General features: G+C 43.0%; 5 protein-coding genes across 6 annotated transcripts in view; 3 read left to right on the plus strand and 2 right to left on the minus strand.

Annotated features, from left to right (window-relative positions):
* Positions 1-2,189: 2,189 nt before the first annotated feature.
* nxnl2 (nucleoredoxin like 2) lies at positions 2,190-3,850 on the minus strand. The gene is made up of 3 exons (XM_084486687.1): positions 3,834-3,850; positions 3,377-3,713; positions 2,190-2,954 (listed from the first exon to the last, which is right to left on the minus strand). The coding sequence occupies exons 2-3, from the start codon at positions 3,676-3,678 to the stop codon at positions 2,783-2,785; spliced, it is 474 nt and encodes a 157-aa protein (XP_084342813.1). The 5' UTR covers positions 3,679-3,713; positions 3,834-3,850; the 3' UTR covers positions 2,190-2,782.
* A 681-nt stretch (positions 3,851-4,531) lies between these two features.
* On the plus strand, positions 4,532-5,622 carry gng10 (guanine nucleotide binding protein (G protein), gamma 10). Its single transcript, XM_084486714.1, has 2 exons — positions 4,532-4,763; positions 5,106-5,622. Exons 1-2 carry the CDS (start codon positions 4,680-4,682, stop codon positions 5,229-5,231), a joined length of 210 nt encoding a protein of 69 aa, XP_084342840.1. The 5' UTR covers positions 4,532-4,679; the 3' UTR covers positions 5,232-5,622.
* A 2,069-nt stretch (positions 5,623-7,691) lies between these two features.
* btc (betacellulin, epidermal growth factor family member) lies at positions 7,692-14,754 on the plus strand. 2 transcript variants are annotated; one of them, XM_084486500.1, is made up of 7 exons: positions 7,729-7,789; positions 7,865-7,919; positions 8,541-8,648; positions 10,786-10,906; positions 11,446-11,592; positions 12,132-12,263; positions 12,740-12,877. In XM_084486500.1, exons 2-6 carry the CDS (start codon positions 7,880-7,882, stop codon positions 12,253-12,255), a joined length of 540 nt encoding a protein of 179 aa, XP_084342626.1. In that variant the 5' UTR covers positions 7,729-7,789; positions 7,865-7,879; the 3' UTR covers positions 12,256-12,263; positions 12,740-12,877. The 2 variants fall into 2 exon arrangements, with proteins under 2 accessions (XP_084342625.1, XP_084342626.1); XM_084486499.1 differs by having other exon boundaries at positions 7,692-7,919; positions 12,740-14,754.
* A 3,673-nt stretch (positions 14,755-18,427) lies between these two features.
* rxfp3 (relaxin family peptide receptor 3) lies at positions 18,428-19,787 on the plus strand (the record flags this gene model as incomplete). Its single annotated transcript, XM_084486356.1, has 1 exon — positions 18,428-19,787. One exon carries the CDS (start codon positions 18,428-18,430, stop codon positions 19,721-19,723), a length of 1,296 nt encoding a protein of 431 aa, XP_084342482.1. The 3' UTR covers positions 19,724-19,787.
* A 2,612-nt stretch (positions 19,788-22,399) lies between these two features.
* slc45a2 (solute carrier family 45 member 2) overlaps positions 22,400-22,500 on the minus strand; it is a gene marked incomplete at both ends in the record, with an annotated part of 10,342 nt that continues 10,241 nt past the window's right edge. The window contains 1 exon segment of the mRNA XM_084486357.1: positions 22,400-22,500. This exon segment is cut by the window's right edge and continues 121 nt beyond it. Within this exon segment, the coding sequence (XP_084342483.1) occupies positions 22,400-22,500 (101 nt within the window).

The raw sequence follows: 22,500 nt of genomic DNA on the forward strand, positions 1-22,500 counted from the left end.
AAATAGGCGATTCAAATATATGAATATGATATGATGATATGAATAATCAGGCCTACTTAGTTATGCTTACATTAACTAATATTATGTCTGAACCACAACATTATATTTTTTATGTTATGGCCTAGAGTTAGGGTTATCGCTCACTAGGGTGAAATAACATGCTAAAACAAAAGCTTGCCGCCAAAATATAAGGGGTTATTCCATGATGTAAAATGTTTTAATATTTGATTCACCTGCAACATCAGAGAAGCCACAGGCAGCAATAGTTGAAGATGTTTGAAGTATGTTGATGCATGTGCGTGGGTTACGTTACGTCAACTGTCAGCACCTTCAGTGGTCCCAGTGAAGGTGTATGCGTGTAATGTGCGTGTAATGGTCTGATCAGAGGCTGTGCCAACCACCTGGGGGCGCTGCTGACCAGACATTAAATCTGTATAGTATTCTGTGAGGCATCCCTTTTCGGCGTGAATCCAGCATCGACCATATAGCCCGGCGCTTTTTGAGTTAAAATGTATTAGAACATAGAATATATATTTTTTTATGTCGATGCATTTGAGGCGAAAACCTTAGTTTAACATTAGATGGAGAACTTTAGCGACCCCACGTGGAAAACTGACTGCAACACAAAACGTAAGTAGTCTACGCCTTGCTCATAATTACTTCACCTTTTGACTATGAAACATATTATTTATGATGTGGTTACGTATGAATATGAGTTAACATGAGCCTAATAAGTTAACTTCAGTAACTTTATATTACGTTATATTACTTTGCAAAGAATCTAATTATATTAAAGAGATGTTTAGGCGTTTACCTTGAACATTAACATACTAACAGAGTTAAATCATGAATATACAATTATGATGTTGCAAATTCAACCAGCCTAACTTTTGTAAAGTGGCAATTTGTTCAGTTACAGTCTTAAACATATATGAAATAAATGTGAAATTAAAATAGAATATTGGACCTCACTTTGCAACATGTTGAAGCAATATTGAAAAATGTGTTAGTCTCTAGTCTAGGGTCTCCTGTGCAGCATAACAACAACAGCCTTCTTTGACAACAATTCCTGGGCACAACGCAAACTTCCTCATTATGCCACTGAACCGTTCACGGATGTCAACAACTCTAATTGCGTCAGCAAGCTTCCTCCTCCACCTCAGACCTCAGCTCTGCCCTGTCACAACCTCTGCACATGAGCAGTGATGTACTAGTTGTGCTCTGCTCGTTATCTTGATACGGGTGATGAGTCTTTTCAGATAGTATAGGTGAAAACCCAGATGAGCACAGATCCTGAACGGCCTAGTGAAGAGTGACAGGACATCGGATTCAAAGGGCCTGGGTGATTAACAGCAGCCAGTGTATCGCACCCACGGGTGATTTATGGAGCAGTGTGCTCCATGAAGGTGGGTATAATAGAGAGGAGGAAGATGAAATGGTGAGACTAATAACATAATTAAAAAGTTTCCAGGTCTTCTGAGAGACACGCTGGAGACAGAAAGTGTTGGAAGAGAGAGCGAGAGTGAGAGAGTGAGAGAGTGGCGCTCTATTTTAGCGAGTGAACAAAGAATAGCTGATGAGGAGGAATCTGAGGGTTTTAAATTAATGAATGGCTAAACAAGCAGCTGACATTGCATTGGTTAGTTAGATGTGTTGCCACATTGGTATGCAGGTTTTAAGCCTTATTGTGCCTCATGAGACATTTACTCACATCCTTATGCACATATTGTTATTTCGCCATTCTGCTAGGGTTTTATGGATTATTGATAATACTGAGCTATTTATAATAGTTCATTACCGGTTCAAAATGTGTTTCATCAAGTCATCATTATGAATCATAATCATTGTAATTATGAGATGCTATTAGATGTTGTTATAACCATCACCATTACCACCATTGAGCAATACTTTTACTCATTTGAAATCGGCACACAGTGGGAGACTGTGGGGCCTTTCCTCCTATACTATATGAAGCGATTGCATATAGCAATTACAGCACAAGCAATTAAAGCCCAATGTGTAAGCATGTTGGGCTCTGTCCTCTGGGATTGTAAGTCTGTAAATGAGTCTGTGGGGAGAAGGCTAGAGACTTTGTTTTGTGTAGTTACTTGATACCATAACAACAAGATACAGGAAGGGGAAAAAAACAGTAAAAGTAAGCGACAAATATTTTGTTTATTGTATTTATGAATAAACCAAATAAACTATTTCATTAACTCTTGTGACATGACCAACACACACGTGTGCTATTTCTGGAATACATATGTAAAATTATATAAAATATATAAAACCATTTAAAAAATAAATATTATACAAACATTCAAATTACATGTCAAGCTCTTTTTATGTTTACATACAGCAGCAAGTCATCATCACACTACCCACCTCAAGCTATTGAGGTTAATTTCTAACAATTACATTTCAAACTTTGTCTATGTGTAGACTAGTACTACACTTAGTATTGTAGTGTGCGTTCATTCAGGTCTAAAAAAAGATAGGACAAATAGGTTTTCGTAATAAAAAAAATAAGCAAAATAAGCTGCTTTAGGGACCTGAATGTATTTTTGCATAGTTTTGTAACTAAACGTTGCAACAAATGTGAAACCATACAAAAGGTTAGAATAAATTATATTGTAGTTATAATGTAAAAAATAAATAAAAAAAACATCCCAGGCTCCATTGTATTTCTTCAACTTCTCCAAAAAAATGTGGACCAGTCCACAGAAATAAAGACCATAAGCCCAGTGTCAGCCCCCTCTCGCCCAACCCTGTTGTGTACCATTTAGAAGCTGTTGAAGTTCTGAAAGATCTCCGCCGCCTCCAGCCATGTCCTGAAGCAGGCCAAGCCCTTGTCCCGGATCTGTTTCCTTCCTTTATCCGTAATCACCTGGCCGTTCTCCTTCACTATGACCAGCTTGGGCACCGCTGTGATCTTGTAGTGCTGTTTCAGTTCACTATCACACAGAGAAGAGAAAGTGTGTGTTGCGTGGGTGGGGTGAATAAGCAGATGACAGTCAGAGTTGTAGTTTTTTCTTTTTAAAAGGAGAAAATAAACATCACTCAATGAACATTAGCTGTTATCACTGGATGTAGGCCAGACATTGACCTCTACCTCATGTATCAATGCCCGTTGCTTGTGGTAAACCCTAACCTAATCCTAAAGACAGGTTGACTCTGCCAAGAAGGCTATCTTGCATAACAGTTCAGCCTATTACGACTAGTGTACACATTCAACTGTAACATGGTATTGGAAGAGACAAGGATATAATAGGCGTATGTCGTTACCTAAAATAAGACGAGTTGTTTTATGGGTATAGCAAGGGGATCTTTTTTTTAATGAAAGACGCTACTGCAAATTAGCCATAGGCCTACTTACTTTTTAAAATCATCGGTCCATGGTAGGGCAAGCCAGTCCCCATGCATATCATGATAATATTCAACCATGTCGTCGCTCGACTTATCGGACGATATGAAAACTATTTCAAACTGTGCAGGAGGATCGCCTTCTTCCACGAGTTCCGTGTAGAAATCACACAAAATAGGCGTAAAGTCTCGACAGGGTGGACACCAACTCGCAGAAAAATAGATCCCAACCACTTTGTTCCTCAGCGCCAGTTCGGGGTCAACGAAATCCCCGTCTTTATTCAAGAGAGTTCGTCCGGAGAACACTTCCACCATGGCTCCACAACACAACGCACTTCGGATTACGAGGCCTGGAAAATATATAAACTGACTTTAACAGGGGAGAGGATATAAACTTGTTCTAACGCGGTGTAAAGGCTTTGAAGGTGTTCGTCAACGACCCAATCATCTAAACTTGCTAATATGTTTACCTGTTAGACAGTGTGCGTTCATGTTTCGGTGAGAGATTTAGGTCATTCTAATGCTCATCTCTCGACCAATGGGATTCTCGGAGAAATTCAGTAGCCACGTGGGTTTCAGCCAATAAGTAGCAAACGTAAGCTTGTAGGCCATGTATGGAAAGCCAACGGGGACAAATAAAGCGCGGGCATGTAGTGAACAAAAGCGATGTACAGTTTTGTGTAGTTAATGTATTTAACAAGCATGAGGACGTGACTCTGCCTAATGCTGGAACTAGATGGTTGAGAATACATATCTTGTAAATGTCAAAATAGGACAGTTTCCTAGCCTGTTACAGTCTATGTCTGTTCAAGCATTTACATGATGTTGTCGTTATCCAATATCCAATAACAGCCTATCAAATCGTTACATTTTTTTAAAGGGGTCAGATATAGAAGTTCCACGTGTTCAACATCCATTTAATATGTTGCATATATTTATATTGTCTATTTATAGTATATTTAAGTAAAGTAAATCATATCATGGTCATACAACATGAGGCCCCTACAATGAATAATGTAATAAATAATAACCTTAGAATAGCAAATTATATAGGATTTTCAAAAACCCAATGTTTTTTTGTTTTCCAAGGAACCACTGCCCACTTCCATGAACAGCTCAGGTCTTTTTTCAGCAGCGTGACTGTGAAAGCAAAGTGGGCTTGGTCAAGAGAGACCATTTGGAAGGAAACTCGGCCATTGTGGGTGAGGTTGTACACACTGACCAGCTCTACTGAAGACATCGACAACCCCAGCATTTTTTTCTCTTCCCCCAGAAGGACTGGAAGTAGGGCAAGAAAGTGCAGTTTGCTCTCCGAGATGACCTCGACCAACTCCAGTTTATCAAACATGAGGCGTCTTGTGGCACAGCTGAAGCTGGAGGCGAGCGTTGAAAGGATCAAGGTAACTGAACATCACACGTACACAACACACCAGGAATAACGTGTGGAAATGTACATTTTACATATGTAAAATATGTAAATGTCTCTCATTTAAATGGAGGATTCATTGTTTAATTATAACTGGGTGTGAGAAACTGAATCTATGTTTAAAAATAAACTTTAAGAAAATGTGACTGTCTGTCTGCCTGGCTGCCTGCCTGTGTGTGTGTGTGTGTGTGTGTGTGTGTGTGTGTGTGTGTGTGTGTGTGTGTGTGTGTGTGTGTGTGTGTGTGTGTGTGTGTGTGTGTGTTTTAATGGCGCCAGTGACGGGTTAATGGAGTCCCTGTCCCTCTGTCTCTTCTAGGTGTCCCAGGCTGCCTCGGAGCTGCAGCAGTACTGTCTGCAGAACGCGGGCAAGGATGCCCTGTTGGTGGGAGTGCCCACGGGCAGCAACCCCTTCAGGGAGCCCCGCTCCTGCGCTGTCCTCTGAGGGGCCTCAGGGGCCCCTCCAGAGGATGGGCATACATAAAGGGCTACATAATGTACCCCCTAGAGTTATCGTGTTGAATGTGGAGTACTTCACAGTCAATGTTTTTGGTTGTTGTTGACATATAGTATAAGGGTGTGGTGACTCCTCTTCAAGGAATTTGGGTCTTCGATGAACCATATGCTTTTTCTTTCTAAAAGTTGATTTTTATTTTGTGCCTAGTGTTTTTGGATCAATGTTTTTTATTACTTATGCTAAACAAACAACACAAATGGAAAGACGAATGTTGTCACTGTTGTCATTCGTTTTTCTACCAAAATGTCTGTCAGTACAACTACATCAGTGCACTTTGTATTTTTCTACTTTTCAACCATAATAAAAAATATATCTATTGCTTGTTAATTTCAGTTTAAATGCAAATTACAGGCCCAGTGGCAGTGAGTGAGCAAGTAAGCAAGTAAGTAAGTAAGTAAGTTAGTAAGTAAGTAAGTTACACGTTACCAGATAATTAAGTAAGTAAGTAAGTAAGTAAGTAAGTAAGTAAGTTAGTAAGTAAGTAAGTTACAAGTTACCAGATAATTAAGTAAGTAAGTAAGTAAGTAAGTAAGAAAGAAAGCTAATATAAGTAAGTGCATATCTATTGATTGTGCAAAGTGGATGTTTATGTAGGGCTGTAAATTGCCCCTTGGAATTTTAGCGGGTTGGAGTTTCCTGAAGCTGAAGCTAAGTTGGGAGCACGGCTAGCAAGAGGAAACAGAGTCTTCCTGTTCAAAAAGGCAACACACACAGACACATACACACACAGACGCACACACACACACACACACACACACACACACACACACACACACACACACACACGCATACACACACACACACACACACACACGCATACACACAAACGTACACACACACACACACACACACACAATATATAATTGTTAGGAGTAAGGCCCTTTAAAGGTCAATGTAGGCATAAGTGAGTTTTCAAAATGTTTAATGTAATCACTACAGTAACAACAATCATGTATATCATTAAAGTCAAAAATAATCTCTATTATTCCTTTTACGTGTGAAAGCTGAAATTGTTTTAAATAATAAATAAATGATTCCTTAGCTACCAAACACGAAACTTCAATTTCCTAAGCCCAAGGGGGAGACTAGCTTGTCTTGAGACATCTCCTGTGCTTGCGCTGTCATTTCCCCTTCCTTTAAGCACTTTAGACCAGTCTCAATGGATGTTGCATCCTTCCCTATCTCATTCACTTAAATAGAGTGTTCGTGTGTATGTTTTGTTTTGTATTTTTCTCTCAGATAGATAACCCTGAAAACTCAATTTTAAGAGTGAATAGATAGGGTAAAGGGGTGACAAGTCCCCACCTTTCCCCTAAATTATATATTTGCCAAAAATGTATAAGTAAAATAACAACATATTGCATTTCACTATACAATAGATAAGGAGGATTCTGTATGTAATGTTCTCATTTTGGTTTCCGATGGCCCCCCTAACCTGTCACCAAATTTGCACCCATGATAAACAGTGAAATGTTATCTTGGCTGAAGACACACAACATAAAGGTAACATATTGTGTGTGTGTGTGTGTGTGTGTGTGTGTGTGTGTGTGTGTGTGTGTGTGTGTGTGTGTGTGTGTGTGTGTGTGTGTGTGTGTGTGTGCGTGCGTGCGTGCGTGCGTGCGTGCGTGCGTGCGTGTGTGTGTGTGTGTGTTTGTGTGCTTGTGCTTCCACGGCTACATGAAATGCGTGGCCTCTGCTGACCTCTTGTGTTTGGTTGTTGAAATGTAAATAGAGTTAGTAAAATTTGAATGGAAATATTTGTGTGTGATTTCTACATTGCAATCAAATGAAATGAAATCAAAACAAATTAAATTGTTTATACGGTCATCTACAATGATGAATGGGGAAGAGGAGCTCAGGCTAAAACCGGTCTGTCCAATAGGTTGAATGGTGAAACTAGTGTCCAGGCACTCCCACAGATTTGTGAATGGATTGCCCTTCTGAAAGGCTGCAGTTCAATGGAAGGTGTTGGCCAGTGTCCTCCCTAGTTTCACCGACGTAGGATAGGCCTAATTCCAAGCCATGTTAGCATTGGTTTATAAATCACCCCTGCACTTCGGATTATACCACGTAGTGTTAAATGATCTTAACCGGCAAGTAGAGCGGTCCACTGTATAACCTAGTGTAAGGGGTTTGGAAGATGATGGAAAATGTGCTAAATGGATTTAAATGCGAACTTTCAAAGAAACTTTATTCAAAATACATAAGTAAATGTATAAATACCTAAGATAAGCAATTCCTATAAGTGAATAATTAAGGAAGTCAACGTAGATAGTTGTATTTCCCTTTAAAGGAAAGTGAACTTGGGTTTCGACCACGCCCCTTTCTGTGGTGCCAGTGCGGCGTGCAGCACGGCTGCTCTCCGGCTGTCTCTCTGCTGGACTAACCCCTCTATGAACTCTACCCTCGAGCAGCGCACAGTATAATTTGCCTTTGGATAATTCATACCTCCGCACAGTAGCACTGATGGAACGGTCGCCTCACCTGTAAGACTATTATTTGAGCTATATGAGTCTCTGTAACATAGACTTATTTTTGATTATTACTTCTTCTTGGAGCAGAAGTATCCTACAGAGATGTCCAACTCATTGAGACTGTATGTCGGCATAGTTACAGGTAAGTTTAAACCAGCGTTTGCTTCTTCATCTAAACTAGTATGCCTGTCGGGACTGTTTACATGCAGGCTACCAGGCTTTTATCGCCTTATTGGTTCAATGAATATTCAAACGAGTGTTATGAAAAAGTAAAGGTTATCATGGTTGTCAAAGTTTGTAAAGGTTATTATTATTTCGTTATTATTGTTTAGTCAAATTCAAATAATATGCTACTAATATGCCCTAGAAGTCCAAATACTTCCAACCTCTTCCTTTCCTGTGATCACAACTTAGGAATGTGAATGTGACTGCACACAGCCTTCTGTAATTAGACTGATGATTAAAACGAGTCAATGCAGTGTGTGTGTGTGTGTGTGTGTGTGTGTGTGTGTGTGTGTGTGTGTGTGTGTGTGTGTGTGTGTGTGTGTGTGTGTGTGTGTGTGTGTGTGTGTGTGTGTGTGTGTGTGTGTGTGTGTGTGTGTGTGTGTGTGTGAGGGAGTTGCAGTGAGTGTGTGTTTGTGTGTGCGTATTTAGGAGGGAGGGAGGTAGGTAAGTGTGTGTGAGATATTAGTATACAGGTTGGTATAAATGCCATTGTGTGTCATTATTGTGTGTGCGATCAGCCCTGTTTGTTTTCCTCCAGCTCTGGCCTTATGCAAATACTGCCTGGCAGAATGGAATTCCACAGAGGAGTCGTCTGCCAATCGAACTGTGTCCTGCCATCACCATGGCAACCTCAACAATTGCACAGGTAGATATGACCGGGGAATGTGTGGGCCAGCAGCCTCACTTGTCATAAAAAAAAAATGCTCTTTGAAATCTAGTATCGGTTATTGGTGGAAAAACAACACACAATGAACAGAAAGAATGCAACCAGGTAAACACAGAGCGTAATGGAGACAAACACATCAAAGATTCAAGAAGGAAGTTATTGTTGGGCTTGCACCAGTGTCGTATTACTGCTCCGCTCCTCAGAGAGGACCACCATTACTATCAGGAGTGGAGTTGACCTGGGGTTGTAAATGGCTTCTCTGTGTTATTGGGAAACGCAACACCTCAGGCATGCAACCATGGCCACAAGTAACATATTAATACCCAAAGTCACAAAGGGCGGCATCTCGACCACTTTCAAGGGAATTCCTAACCGGCTCAAAGTGTATGTTGTCTTGATTTTACAATCCAGCAGCCACAAACATAGACTAGATCAATCAAACTGTGGAGTCATGGATTCTTACAATTGGTTTTCATTGAAAGCCTATCGTAACCGAGACAAACTCTCAATATTAAAAAAAAAAAACGCACAGATATACGTAATCAGGTGCAGTGAAATATGTTTTGATCGGCACCGGGAGCACCGCCCATGCTTTTCCTGTCCGTGACATCATCAGGCCTCCCGTTTAGATCATATTTCCCCAGGTCTATATAAAGGCCAGTCCATACCAGAGCGAGCGGCCGCCCAGCACACAGAGGCGGGCAGCTCATTAATAACAGCGTGGCTCCCTTAAAGTGCACTGCAGAGTTTCCCTTTCGTACGTCGATGGCTTCCATGATGTCATCAGCGACGCTGGCACAAGATGAAAGCTAATTACAGTTTGGGGATTGAGTGAATTAACCAATCACTGTTGGTGTCTCTCAAAATAAACCAAGGAAGGCCGAGACAGGTGGAGGTTTAATTATACATGTTCGAACCGTAAATAGAGTTGTACCCTGGGACTCTGCAGAATATACCAAATGAACCTAATTTACCTGCAAGCGTGCCAGCCTTGACATGCAGAAACACTTTGGGTTCAGGCTGTCAAGATGAGGATAGTGTGTAAGCCTATGTTTCCGAATTCAACTTGTTTTGGGTTAAAGTGTCTCATAAATGACTCGATGTAAGGTAGTTAGTGGTTACAGGATCCATTTGTTAAATCTCCCAGTGTGTCACACATACGCATGAACATTTGCATATATTTATCTTAACCTGATCCCAACTTTGTGCATATGTACATATGTACTAATTGTTCAGCAAATGCTTGTCAGTACATGTAATTATCCTACATTATGCATAAATATGTAGATTCTAGATTATTCTCTGCTAGAGCTGCTGCCATGACCCAACCGTAAGTGGTTTGAAGATGAGGATGAGGATGTTGATTCATACCTGTTTATAAATGAGTGGGTGTGTTCATGGTAATGTAAATGATCATGAACAGACTCCCAACAAACGTGATCTAACGAGGAGTTCTGCCTCGTTTCTGCAGAATTGAGTTGATAAAATACTTGAGGCCAAGAAGAAAATTTTCCATTAGATGCCAAAATGCAGCCTGCAAGGGAAACAATCCATGTTTCCATGTAGTGTGAGCTGTTTGTTCAAAGCAATAATAGTTAGGTCATGGTTATGTTTAATTATATTGAATTTGTTCTGAAGAGTAGTCTTTTAGGCAGGACAGAGAGCATGGCCCTAAAGGACTCAGTAATTAGCTCTAGATACGAGTTACATACAAGGCAACTGTGTTTAAAAACCTGCACTTAACCTTTGAGCACGCATCCAATGCCTTCTGTCAAAATGATCAAGGACTGATTAAATTAAATTACAATTTTAATTAAAATCCACAAAGTGTGTGATGAAGCTTGTTATTTATAGACTGGGGACCCTTCTTCACGTCTCTACTCTAGCGATGAAACTTGTTTCGAGTTTCCCTGCCAGGAGCATCCAAAGATGAAATTAGGGAGAACATATTGCTGAGCCCTGGGTGGATGGGTTTCAATCATATTTTCTCCCTTTCAGACATGAAAATATAATAGATATTAGCAGTCAACATTTGTGTTTTATTTCCAGAGATGGTATGTTCCCTGAATTTACAAACAGCCTCACCATGTTGCGTGTCTGCATATCGTCTCCACAGTGGAATCAAAAGATACCGGGCAGTGGAGCGGACATTTCACCAAGTGTCCCAAGGAACTGAAGCACTACTGCATTCACGGGTCATGCCGCTACATTAAGGAACAGAGTGCACCTTCATGTAGGTGAGGATGTGCAAGCATGAATACATATTTACTTGGGACTACAGGGAAAAACACATAGCATTCATCACCGGAATGTAAGTCAGGCGAATGGACATCATGGTTTTGAATCAGATTTTTCAGTGGTAACTTGACCCTTGATCTCTCATACTCATACTCATACTTGTAGAATAAATGTATAGTATATGAGTAATATGTAAGCGTATCAATAAATGCATACAATGTATGTGTATGGATATATCAGTAATATTAGTGCTTTTTTGTTTAAGTTCTTGTTCTCTTGGTAGGCCTAATGCCTATTTGCCTTACTATCAAAGAATGAATTGAGGATGTACGTATATGAAGAATATATAATCTTGATATCCCAGTGTTATACCACATCTTTCTGTTGGCACCGCAAGCAGTAAACATATAAACACTATAGAATAGATAAACATCTGACACACACACACACATGCACACGCACGCACACACACACACAACAAACGATACAATCGCTGAATGGTGTGCTTGCTTTACAATGAACACGCATCCCCTTTCAGGTGTGATGGAGGTTTCACAGGCTCCCGCTGTGAGCTTCTGGACCTGGGCTGGCAGATAGGAGAGCAGAAGCAGATCATCATCATCTGTGTGGTGGCCGGCCTGGTGCTGTTGGCCCTCCTCATCGTCTTCATCTGCCTCTGTTCACAGTGAGAACTTTGTGTGAGAAAAGATGACCGGAGAGAGATATAGAATAAAATACCACATGTATCACAATGGTCAATGACGCATTCCAATCCCCATCCAAACACTGTAGCTGTTGCTATTGCTTGCTTCTATTGCAAACCTGGTTCAAATCCAATTGCTACTACAAACGTATCTTTCTTTTTCTTCTGTGGATTTTCAGTTTTTTGTAAGACGTACTTTGTTCATGCCAGACTGGGAATGTGGGTGTCACAATAGAAGTACCGCAAGAATGAACATAATGAGATTCTTGCAACGTACCTAGAAGGCAAAGTGAAGTTGTGATTATGAAACCAGGCACTTCCAATGGGCTGTTCCATTAAAGTACGTGTCATTCTCCAAATGATATGGCCCCTCAAAGAGCAACAGTGGTTTCGGGGGGTGGGGGGGATAAAGTCACAGATTTACATTGCACTTTTCACTTACATTTGCATTTAAATTGACGTGTCTCACGGTTCTTCATAATACTAGACGGGACGTCCTGTGATGCGTGTGTCCCACCTAGTCGGAGGTACCGTCTGTTAAGGCGGCGGGAAAGGACCAGGGAGGGGGAGGTGCCGGACAACAGGGAGAAGATCATGCTAACCAGCCCCGTCCGGCCAGACCCAACGACCCCATCCATGCCGTGAGAGAGATGGTGGGTTTGTGTGTGTGTGTGTGTGTGTGTGTGTGTGTGTGTGTGTGTGTGTGTGTGTGTGTGTGTGTGTGTGTGTGTGTGTGTGTGTGTGTGTGTGTGTGTGTGTGTGTGTGTGTGTGTGGAAGAGAGTGTGCTGTCGAGCATTGTGTAAATCCTGTGCGATTGTCTCATAACTTCGGCCATGTACAAACACTTCGTCCCAGACAGTTTCCACTCCCTATATAGAGTTCACTGCACACACACACGCACAAGACACAGAGAGCGTTTGTGAGTGAGTTGGTGTGTGAGAGGTGGCATACGTACACGGCTCTTACGCACACTTACGCTCGTGTGTGCGTGCGTGCGTGCGTGCGTGCGTGCGTGCGTGTGTGTGTGCACGTGTGTGTGTGTTGTTTCCACTGTGAGTTGACATATTGTAATGCTGCAGAGGATATTGCCACCTGCTTCCTGACAGCTGTTCCCTTATCTCTCCGCAGTCATAAACCGATCCTCTGCTGGACCCGCCCTGCCGGTCAGAACAAGGTCCGGGCTGGGGAGTCAACAGACAGCGGCATCGGGGACATGAAAGCCGGTGTGAAAAAAAACAGATTGGTCAATCACATGCTGATGTCAAGACGAGATAAGCAGAAGAAATGGCTTACTGATTTGCTGCTATGGGGAGATATATCCTCCTTTTTGACTGAAAAACACCACTCCCAGGGCTGAGGTGACTTCCAACCCCAAACACCCCCCCCCCCCCCCCCTGCCAATCCCATCTGAAGACTCTCAGCAGCAACTCAGACTTTACTTTTCCCTCCCCGCGGCTGGGTTGTGGGTTTTGAAAGGTTTGCTTTATCTTGGGCAGTAAACAGGAGTAGGCTGCCTCCTCGCATGTAGCCGTGGCCTCCTCTGATTGGACGAGCTCTGATATGAGCCGGCTCCATTCATGCTGACAGCCTTACGTTCATAGAGAAAAGGGGCCCGGTGCCGATGGTTGATCAGGTTATCAATCTTTCCCCTCTGCTATAGTTTTTGTGTCGCTTTTAGTTTAGACTCCCGTTGAGCTGAACCGAGAGGCAGAGAAGATCAGAGATGTTGAATCATGGATTTGCTTGACGAACTCTTACCGCGTCGATTATGTGCTGAAAGCAGCTGGGTACGATATTATGTGTTTGTGTAAAGAAGCTCTTCTATTTCTGTATTACCCTATTTATAATTGTATTTACCTTCTGTACACGCTATAGTTTCTAACGTTCTATTTCACACTGCCTTTTTCGACCGAGATCTTGGAAACGTGCGTCAGTCATTATCCCTGATCTCAAATTTCATTGAGCCTTTTGTGTTATTGCATGCATTTGGGGAAAGGAAACTATTTTCGCTTTATCGAGAGATAAAGTCACGAAAGAAAAAGAGAAATGATCTCATAATCACAGGACTCATTTAGTTTCCCCAACTCAACCCTGCCGTAGATTCTGTATATCGGCGCGCCTGCCTTACAGAATATTGTTACTTGTCGACATTAGCAATGCAGACAGACTAATGAACTATGCTCGCCATCCTCCCCCCCCCCCCCGACCGCCCCCCTAGCCCGTCCTGGGGTTGGAAGATGACCAATTCTGGAGGAGTATTACAAGCCCAACTTGTGCTGGCAGGATTATTATTATTTGACGCGTGTATTTGGAGCCGCAGAGCCTGCGAGCGACGTCTCTGGGAACAGGACCGTGATTGTGTTCGCACCAGACGGGGGGTGAAAGTCTTCCACTGTGTTGACTACTTTCCAGACGGCAGCGAGGAGCCGTTCACTGAGTGCAGCGGGTATCTCCTACGTGCGCGTTTGTACTCTCCTCCACTCCTGAAAGAGGGAGAGGGTGGAGAGGGAGGACTGTGTGACTCTCCACTCTGAAAGGGTGGAGAGGGTGAGGGAGGACTGTGTGACTCTCCACTCTGAAAGGGTGGAGAGGGTGAGGGAGGACTGTGTGACTCTCCACTCTGAAAGGGTGGAGAGGGTGAGGGAGGACTGTGTGACTCTCCACTCTGAGAGGGGGAGAGGGTGGAGGAGGACTGTTTGGCTGTCCTCCACTCTAAATGGGGTCGAGGTGGGGAGAATGGGGGAGGACAGGAGGAATAAGCAAGATTTCTGATAGAATTTTTATACATGTCAGCAAGTTTTTAATAAAAAATGCATTCATTATTTTTCAAATCCAGACTCTGGAAGATCTGATCTGTTTTTTATATTAAATAACCACACACACAGGGCCTAATCCAGTGAGTATACTGTTTGACTCTCAGCCAAAATGTTCTGGGTTTGATCCCCCGATGTCCGTTGTTTACCGGAGGGCATCGATGAGAAAGATGCCTTCTTCTGTGTACCTGTCTATATCTACCCTGATATCATGGAGTGATAGTCCCTGGAGACCAATTCTCACATGCTCACAACTATTTTAGGTGTTCAAGGTGGAACTACCATAGAAGAAAACATTCCGGAATAACCAAGCAAGCAGTTGTTATTTTGTGGTGCAAATTAAATAATATTAATATTTTGTACTTGACTGTAATCATTTTATATTTTCTGTAGACTTTTTTTACTTGTGCTCCAATATATTTGCAGTGGACTGAAAATGAGATTAGATTAGAAAAACTTTATTTATCCCAAGATGGGCAATTTAGTTCACAGTATCCAGTCTCACATAATAAATTACTTACAATAAATAGCAATAAGAGGTAGACAAAAACATATATCCACAGCATTCCAACACACACATTTAACTCACAATTCATTTCAGCAGTCAGTAACATGAAAATGATTGTCTTACCACACTAATGGATCATTTGTACAGACTTTGGTACTTTTTATCGTGTTGCGTATGCATGCAAATAACTGCTGATCGGATGGCAAATCAAGACACATCACGGCCAAATAATATTTGCTGGAAAAACACAAATAGATGTCTGTCAGTTACAGCGAAAGAAGCAGTATGAACACATCAATCTAACTAGCCATAGCATTCATTCACTAGACGTGGGGCCAGACATGATGCAGAAATACATTTTCTTTGAGCTTCACTGACATACTCAAGTGATTTTCTTACGGATAACTTTAACGTTTACCTTTCAATTGAGCTATCTGTACTTATACTTCAGTAGGTACTCATACTCACATTGTACAGTTGGGAAATTTGATTTACAGCATATGATGACAAAGTTTCGGTACAAAGTTTTGTACCGAAATAAATGTCACATTTTGGCACTATAAATGTTTTTTTATTGGTACACAACTCTGTTAATGTCTTGGTAAGCAGAATTCAGTAACCGAATGTGATACAATATAGTTTGATTCTGTTACTTCAAAGGAATTATCTTTAATTGCTCTTTAAGCACTCACAAATGTTTCAGACTGGGATGTTGGTCACTGGTAAAGCTTTTTCTGGAAAGAGAATGCTTATCTTGTTTGTCTCTACTTGCATTTTATCTTCAAGATTCCTGTTTTCAAATGTGTTTTGGTAACTGACCAGGCAGAATCACAGACCTGTATTAGATTCCTTTTCAAACCCTGATTAGGAACCTTTCGCCAGTACTTCCTGAAAGATTTCTGGGTCTATTTTTATAGCAACCTTTGAACAGCATTTTGTTATGCAGGTTATCCTGCGAAATTGAGATGCCCCTTTGTTTTTCTTACTCCCCTGCAACATGTAAGCCTACTTGGCATGGTTTAATCACAGCTCTTAACAGCCAGTATGAAAACAGCTTGGCATACCTGAGAAAGAAAATCTATTGTATGATCACGGACACTCCTTAGTAGTTGACACATAACAATACATTCTCACACAACAGTATTCAAAGCTGAAACACTTTGCCTGTAGGAAGAGAAGTTATTTCTTTCTGCAGTCAGTTAGCAGTGGGTTAACCTTCACACCTTACCCAAGCAGTGGGTTAACCCTTACAGTGGGTTGACCCTTATCCTGTAGCAGTGGGTTAACCCTAGCCCAAGCAGTGGGTTAACCCCTAACACTCACCCAAGCAGTGGGTTAGCCCTAACCCTAGCAGTGAGTTAACCCTAACCCTAGCCCTTACAGTGAGTTAACCCTAACCCTAGCCCTAGCAGTGGGTTATCCCTGACCTTAGCAGTGAGTTAACCCAAACCCTAGCAGTGGATTAACCCTAACCCTAGCAACGAGTTATCCCTAGCAGTGAGTTAACACTAGCAGTGGGCTAACCCTAGCCCTAGCAACGTGTTATCCCTAGAGTGAGTTAACACTAGCAGTGGGCTAACCCTAACCCTAGCAGTGTCTTAACCTTAACCCTAGCCTGTAGTTTGCCTGAGGGTTTTCACCCTCATTTCAGTCATTGTGTTTGTCAATAAGGCAAATAGACCAACCAAAGGCTGCTGTTGACCACTAATCTGGTTAGTCTCAGGTGTGTGTGTGTGTGTGTGTGTGTGTGTGTGTGTGTGTGTGTGTGTGTGTGTGTGTGTGTGTGTGTGTGTGTGTGTGTGTGTGTGTGTGTGTGTGTGTGTGTTGGTGAATAAACTGATTACAGTTAAGGACAGATACATACCAGCTACTTTCAAGATTTTGTAGAGTTTCAAAATACCTTGTAACATGAGCTGGTATATAGAATCTCAGCTGTCATCTGATCCGGAGAACAAATAGGCCAATATTATTGGTCGGTGAGGATGGACTGGAATGTGTGAAAGTGTACTGTTTGTGCCAGCTGCTAACTTGGGGCTATTAATGACGGTTGGCATAGAGATGTGGCAGCCAATTGAAAAAAATATGCATTTCATTTAAGTTTGTTTTAATAAGGCATTAAACGTTTGTTTGGTTTCGACACAGTGGTAATAGGCTTCTAAATTTGAGAAATGAAATCGCAATCACATTATCAAGTAGTAATGAGTTTTTGTTCATTGTTGAGGAATCAATTGTGAAATTTTTAGAAGTGATTGATGGGTTTAAAACTGCCACAGTGTTGCTCATGCGAGTTTTGCCCTCACCAAAGAAGTGATGCGATCAACGAAAAGTCTTGCATTCAGATTCTGTATCAGCCCTGCCTAAGAGTTGATTTAGTTGATGTCGTGTCTCTAAGCACCACAGGAGGTCAGTACAGTACAACCGTTCAAATAGTGGAAGTGGATAGGCCTTTAATATCATCATACCCTTGTAATTTCAAAATGTATCCTGTGGATTAATATCATAAATTCCCTGGCAGGGAAGGAAGGAAAAGAAAAAGGAGAGAAAAAATAAGAGGATCACACATTTCTAGAGGGGTGCTCGGCTGTCTCATAATTCGACAGGGTATTAAAGAGTTGACGCATACAGGTCGCCAGCAGACATGAGATTATGCACACACACGGGCATGCAGACACACACACACACACACACACACACACACACACACACACACACACACACACACACACACACACACACACATACACACACACACACACACACACACACACACACACACACACACACACACACACACACGTGCGAATTGCGTAACAACTGTGATGGGAAAAAGTTAATCAGTCTTTAAAGTCAATAAACTGCATTCTTCACATCTGGTAAAACCACAAGTTTTTCCCATCACCAGCACACACACAGGCACACAACGCACGCACCCACACCCTGTTTTGATTACAGCACAGTTCATCCTCATTGCTTCAATTGCTCCTCATTGCTCTTGTATTTGTATCATCTAGATAGCCTATTTATTTGTCACTTGTACCGTTAACGATTGCAGTGGTGTGTCGAGGCATTCCACTCCTATAATTAGTCTGTGCGTTTACACGTGGAATCAGAACCACGGACAGCGCCTGCATGCAGCTGGAGGGACCTTGATGATAAAAGCCTGGTGGTGGGGGGAGCCTATGGTCAGACCGCGAATCCACTCTGATGGGGAAACACCTGGGCGCAAAACACATCGCCAACAGCTTCCGTCGGATTGATTACTTTCATACACCAAGGAGTAACCGGTCGGAACCATTATTACAAGGACGCGGGAGACAGTTGAAGAAGTTTCACCTTCAAACTGTTGGATGGATAGGCTATATAGACTACATTTTGACAGCTGTTTGTTTGTGTGTGTGTGTGTGTGTGTGTGTGTGTGTGTGTGTGTGTGTGTGTGTGTGTGTGTGTGTGTGTGTGTGTGTGTGTGCGCTTGGTGGGAGGCATCGATCTCTTGCGATGTCCGGGGAAAATCCCTACCCGTACGAGGGCTCCACAGAGTTCTCCTCCGGCTGCTGCCTTGTGGGGAACTTCACCTTCGGCCTCAACGCCACCCAAAACAACAACAACAACAACAACAACAGCAACCGCTCCACCACAAACAACTTCCAGCTGTCCAACATCAACAACAACACCAAAGTCGGCGGGGACGGCTCGGCCGCGCTGAGGATCACCATCTCGGTCATCTACTCCGTGGTCTGTGCGCTGGGACTGATCGGCAACCTGCTGGTTCTGTACCTGATGCGTTCCAAACACGTGTGGAGGAAGTCCTCCATCAACCTGTTCGTCACCGGGCTGGCCCTGACGGACCTCCAGTTCGTGCTCGTGCTGCCCTTCTGGGCAGTGGAGAACGCGCTGGACTTCACGTGGATCTTCGGCAAGGCCATGTGCAAGATCGTGTCCTACGTGACAGCGATGAACATGTACGCCAGCGTCTTCTTCCTCACCGCCATGAGCGCGGCGCGCTACTGGTCCCTGTCCTCCGCGCTCCGGGGCGGCCGGCGCGGTGGCGGAAGCAGCGCGCGCTGCGCGCGTTGCTGCTGCTCCGCCAAGTGGATCAGCGCGTTGATCTGGTGCGCCGCCGTCTCCGCGGCACTGCCGCACGCAGTGTACTCCACCACGGCCACCGTGTCCGAAGAGGAGCTGTGTCTGGTGAAGTTCCCGGACGCGCCGGGGGACGCGCAGTTCTGGCTGGGGCTCTACCACGCGCAGAAGGTGCTGATGGGCTTCGTGGTCCCGCTGGGGGTCATCAGCGTGTACTACCTGTTGCTGCTGCGCGTCATCCACTCCAAGCGCGGCAGCAACTCGAGCGCGAAAAGACGCTCCAAGGTGACCAAGTCCGTGACCATCATAGTGCTGTGCTTCTTCCTGTGCTGGCTCCCCAACCAGGCGCTGACGGTGTGGGGCATCCTGATCAAACTCAACGTGGTGGACTTTAGTTCCGAGTACTACACGACGCAGGCGTACCTGTTCCCCGTGTCGGTGTGCCTGGCGCACTCCAACAGCTGCCTGAACCCCATCTTGTACTGCCTGATGAGACGGGAGTTCAGGAAGGTGCTGAGCAAACTCTTGTGGAGGATCACGTCGCGGTCCGTGACCAACATAAGGCCGTTCACAGCCACCACAAAGCCGGACCCGGACGAGCAGGGACGAGTCCTGTTTCCCATCCATCCCCCCGAGGAGCCGGTGGCGTTCTACCCGCCCGGGGCTGTGATCTACAACCACAGGAACGACGCTCTTCCGAACAGTACATGAGGCCCGGGCCAAACTGACTGGGAATGTTTGCGTCGTAAATCGTTGACTTTAATCCTAATCCATAGGCCAGATGGATGACGACAGAAAAAGTATATTAATACAGATAGCTGTCTGTCTGTCTGTCTGTCTGTCTGTCTGTCTGTCTGTCTGTCTGTCTGTCTGTCTGTCTGTCGTGTCTGTCTGTCTGTCTGTCTGTCTGTCTGTCTGTCGTGTCTGTCTGTGTCTGTCTGTCTGTCGTGTCAGTCTTTCTGTCTGTCAGTCTGTCTTTATGTAGGGACACATTAAGAACCATAGATGACTTCAAGGGCGTATAACCGGGGGGGACGTATCCCCCTCCAATATATTAGACAGGCGCATTTGTCCCATCCAAAAATTATACCGCGAGGAGAAAAATATTTGATTTGATTTTGAAAGCGCAACACAGCGTCTTGTCACCGGCCCCCTGAATGGTGTTTTGTGCCTCCAACGGAGCCTTCAAGGCAGCGAGCATGGTTGTCCCGGTTTCAACCAACCACTATGAAATGTCACCTTGTCCGCGATTACATAGCTAGCCAACGTGGTCTTATTATAGACCGATCATTAACTAAAAAACACATATAAACATTAAAGCATCCAGCATATGATTTCAACAATGTGTGAGGGCATACGCAACAGGGATGGTCGTACAGTGGAATGCTGCGCGATTTAATCTGCACAATGCAGCGCTGGTCCACCCAGCGGACGAGCGCTGGGCGGAGATGTTTGCGCATTTCAAAAGCAGGGAGATTCCGTACAAAAATATATGTCTAATTTGCCGTGTGTCTGCCTGGCACTAATGCTCCCGTTGAGTTGATCTTTCCATAATGAAAATGGAAACAAAACTTGGACTGACGAGAGGAATCGCAAGACCGTTCCCACCTTAAAGGCGTTGCTTGTTACAGGGGCCAATTTGATGTTACCTGTCCGCAATTCCACAACAGGCTGTCAGCAAACAAATCCATATTAGAGCAAATTCACTCCTCAAACAAATATGTGTAGGCTAATTTGAAGAGCGTTTGTCTCTGTGCTCTATGAGGTTGACGTCTCTCTCACACACACACACACACACACACACACACACACACACACACACACGCACACACACACACACACACACACACACACACACACACACACACACACACACACACACACACACACACACACGACACACACACACGACACTCATTCAATGTCTTTTCATATTTTCTCTTACATGTGTAGGCCTATATAGCGGTAGGGTGTTATTCTGATATTGATTTGCCTCAATATCAGAATAACACCCATAGGACAAATAGCAATGGTGGGTGGAATGCCATAAAGTAGGTCTGTATATGCAGTGAAGCTTGTCCAGGCTCTGCTTGTCAGGATGTAGGCTATGACTCTGAACACATTTTTTGAATGATTAGAATTTTGAAAATGTATTCAGAAATTTTTTATTCAAATTTTTATCAATATTCTTCCCATGTTATTTATTATTCTACAAAACTGGATGATTAGGCCTGCAATTAAAGAATTGGTTTGATGTTTATCAGTTCATTACTGCCATTCAAAATGTGTTTTCCTTTACCTTTACAAATGCATATTTTTAGTAGAATAAAATATATTTGTGAATGTTTTGCAGTGTAGTTAATTTCTGACATATTTCTGTTCAAACCATTAATGGATCTGTCAAGTTTCCGATATGTGTCCCCCCCAATGTTAAACTCATTCCTATGCCCCTGCTTCAATGTCATCATAAGGCCTACAGACTAAATATTTTACCGGCACATTTCAGGCAAATTATTTTGTTGTAGTGACACCCGAAACATAAATAAATATAAATGTTGCTATTTTCTATGGTTATGTTTACGTACTTTTGTATGCATTTCAATAAAAGATTGCCCACAAAAAGAACTGGTGACAAAAAGGATGAGAAATAGAAAAACCAACAATGCAGGAGCCTTTAATTGTGATGCAGAGAGCACACTTATGTCCTGCAGGGCCCAGAGCAGAGTGATCGCTCCCTGGGAGCCCTATATTCTTGAGTGTTCAAGTATCTCTCTAAACAGACAGTGTTGTTGTCATATATTACCGCTTTCCTTTTAGATATAAATTGCCTGTCATCGCTGCCTGGTTCCATTGTTTTGATTTCGACTCCAGGTCTAATTTATCATTCAATGTTTTTATAGACATTTATAGACATTTATTAGGCCTATTTATGGTTCCTCATACAGGTTTGTGTGTGTGTGTGTGTGTGTGTGTGTGTGTGTGTGTACAGAATAGCTAAACAACTCTGTGGTGGAGGAGTTGACTGAGCTCACCTCAGTGGGAGATAAGTGTGTAGATTCTGTAGATTTTTATTTAAATGCAAGGGGCATTTAAAGGGCAATTATTAATAACTACATGACTAAACCCAAAACATGTGACTTCACTTCCCCAGTCAGATTGCTCATCTCATCATGCGATGGCATCTTACGCAAATAGCAATTTCATTCCGTTATTCCAAACCCATGAAATCACTTATGATTCAATAAAGAATCACACGGCGGCAGACATTTAATGAATAACAAACCACAAACAAAAATAAATAAATAAATCCACTCGCTCGTATAAAGAATCTTTTATTTATTAAAACAAACACTCGTTCTGACAATCGCAAAAAAAAGTAAAAAGAAATCACTTGGCATCCCTGACGAAAAGGGCGATGAAGACGCAGCCGAGGAAGGCCACGGCGGACGCCCCGACGACCACCACCACCACACTGCCGGCCATGTTGA

The sequence above is a fragment of the Micromesistius poutassou genome (assembly GCF_964030765.1).
Source record: "Micromesistius poutassou genome assembly, chromosome: 22".
NCBI lineage: Eukaryota > Metazoa > Chordata > Actinopteri > Gadiformes > Gadidae > Micromesistius > Micromesistius poutassou.